This window comes from Emiliania huxleyi, assembly GCF_000372725.1.
Source record: "Emiliania huxleyi CCMP1516 unplaced genomic scaffold EMIHUscaffold_5601, whole genome shotgun sequence".
Classification (NCBI taxonomy): domain Eukaryota; phylum Haptophyta; order Isochrysidales; family Noelaerhabdaceae; genus Emiliania; species Emiliania huxleyi.
The window spans coordinates 1-1,553 of NW_005197800.1; the positions used below are offsets into that span (position 1 = coordinate 1).

The 1,553-nt window shown below is 65.6% G+C and overlaps 1 protein-coding gene across 1 annotated transcript; it reads right to left on the minus strand.

Annotated features, from left to right (window-relative positions):
* Positions 1–6: 6 nt before the first annotated feature.
* EMIHUDRAFT_124525 (hypothetical protein) lies at positions 7–804 on the minus strand (the record flags this gene model as incomplete). The annotated part of the gene is made up of 1 exon (XM_005765168.1): positions 7–804. A coding segment is annotated over one exon (798 nt), but the record flags the coding sequence as incomplete, so codon positions are not given.
* Positions 805–1,553: the final 749 nt, after the last annotated feature.

Below are 1,553 nucleotides of genomic sequence, written 5' to 3' on the forward strand. Positions count from 1 at the left end.
CGCGACCTTCAAGGTGTAGTCCTCGGCGAGCAGAAGGTTCTGCGACTTCAGGTCCCGGTGGATGATGGGCGGGTTGAGGGAGTGGAGGTACGCCATCCCACGCGCGCAGCCCCGCAGCAGCCGCCATACCAAGGGGAGGGGGGGCGGGGTGTCGCCGGCGGCACCGCGCGCGCCCCTCGGGTGCAAGAGTGCAAAGACCGACGCGCGAGGGAGGAGCTCGGTGACAATGCCGAGGGAGCCGTCGGGCGAGACGGTGGCGCCGTATAGCCTCACCAAATTTGGGTGCGAGAGCCGGCCCATCAGCCCAACCTCCTGGCAAAACGACCGCATGGCTCGCGTGTCTTGCGGCGCCGCGTGCAGCTGCTTGACGGCAACCGCCAGCCGGACCTGGGGCAGGACCGGCCCCTCCCCGGCGCAGGCGCCGCCGCTGCTGTCGCTTGCCGGCTCCCCGGAGGACGACTGCGACTGCTGCAACTGCGGCTGTTCTCGCGGCGCGCCGGCCCCACACCCGCTGCCACCTGCATTGCTCCCACTGCCGCTGCCGCCTCCGCTGCCGCCTCCGTTTGCAGCGCCGCCGGCGCAGCTACAGCGGCTGCCGCTGCCTCCGCTGCCGGCTCCGCCGCCGCTCGCTGTTAGGCCGTAGCTGCCGCGGTCCTTGATCCACGTGGCCTTGTAAACGTCAGCAAAGCCGCCGGAGCCGAGCAGCCTGCCGTACACGATCTCGCGCTCCGCGATGATGTGGACACCGGCTTGGGTGACAGTCGCGACCGCGGCGAGAACCAACGCAGTCGCGTAGCACCTCATCACAAGAAGTTGGTTCCTCACTACGAGTATGCGTCGACTAGTCGAGCGCGTCGGAGAGGTGTAGTCCCAGACTCGCGACGTTTCGTTGTGCGTCTGCGCTTTCTTGGTTTGCCAAGTTAGGTCCTCCCATCCCTCCCTTGGCTGGTCTGTTTTCTTTCTTTCTTTCTGTGTTAGTGCTAGCACGCGCCAGTCCGCACCTGTGTCGAGCCTGTCTGCTGTGTGTGAGAGAGAGTTGTTCTTGTAAAATTCTTGGGTGGGGGAGCCTGGTTGGTGGGTGGGGGAGCCAGCCTGATGGGGGAGCCTGGTGGGGGAGCCTGGTGGGGGAGCCTGGTGGTCCTGCCAAACCACTGTGGTCATGACCACACGACGCCTCCGACCCTGTGCCTGTCCTGCTGTCCACGGTGCACGGACCACGCGCCAGCACTGACTGAGTCGACGTACCCGCGCCCAGCAAGCAGATTGCGCCAAAGCCCACCCGACTCTGCAGCACGGAGGGCATGGACGGAGTACGGAGACCCCTCGCGCCGTCGGGCCCGGCGGCGGCATCCACCTACATCATGGCAAGCGTGTGAACAGACGCCCTCACAGCCTTGGCGAGAACAGTTCGTGGAAAATGACCTGCGAGACCTCGGTGTGAAGTGAATAACAAGGCTGTGAAGCTCCCACAGTGCCGCAGCGTGCTTGCTTGTTCATAGCGCAGCACACGCCCCAGCTGCACACTCTGCTGCTGTTCAGCGATGTTCTGTGCA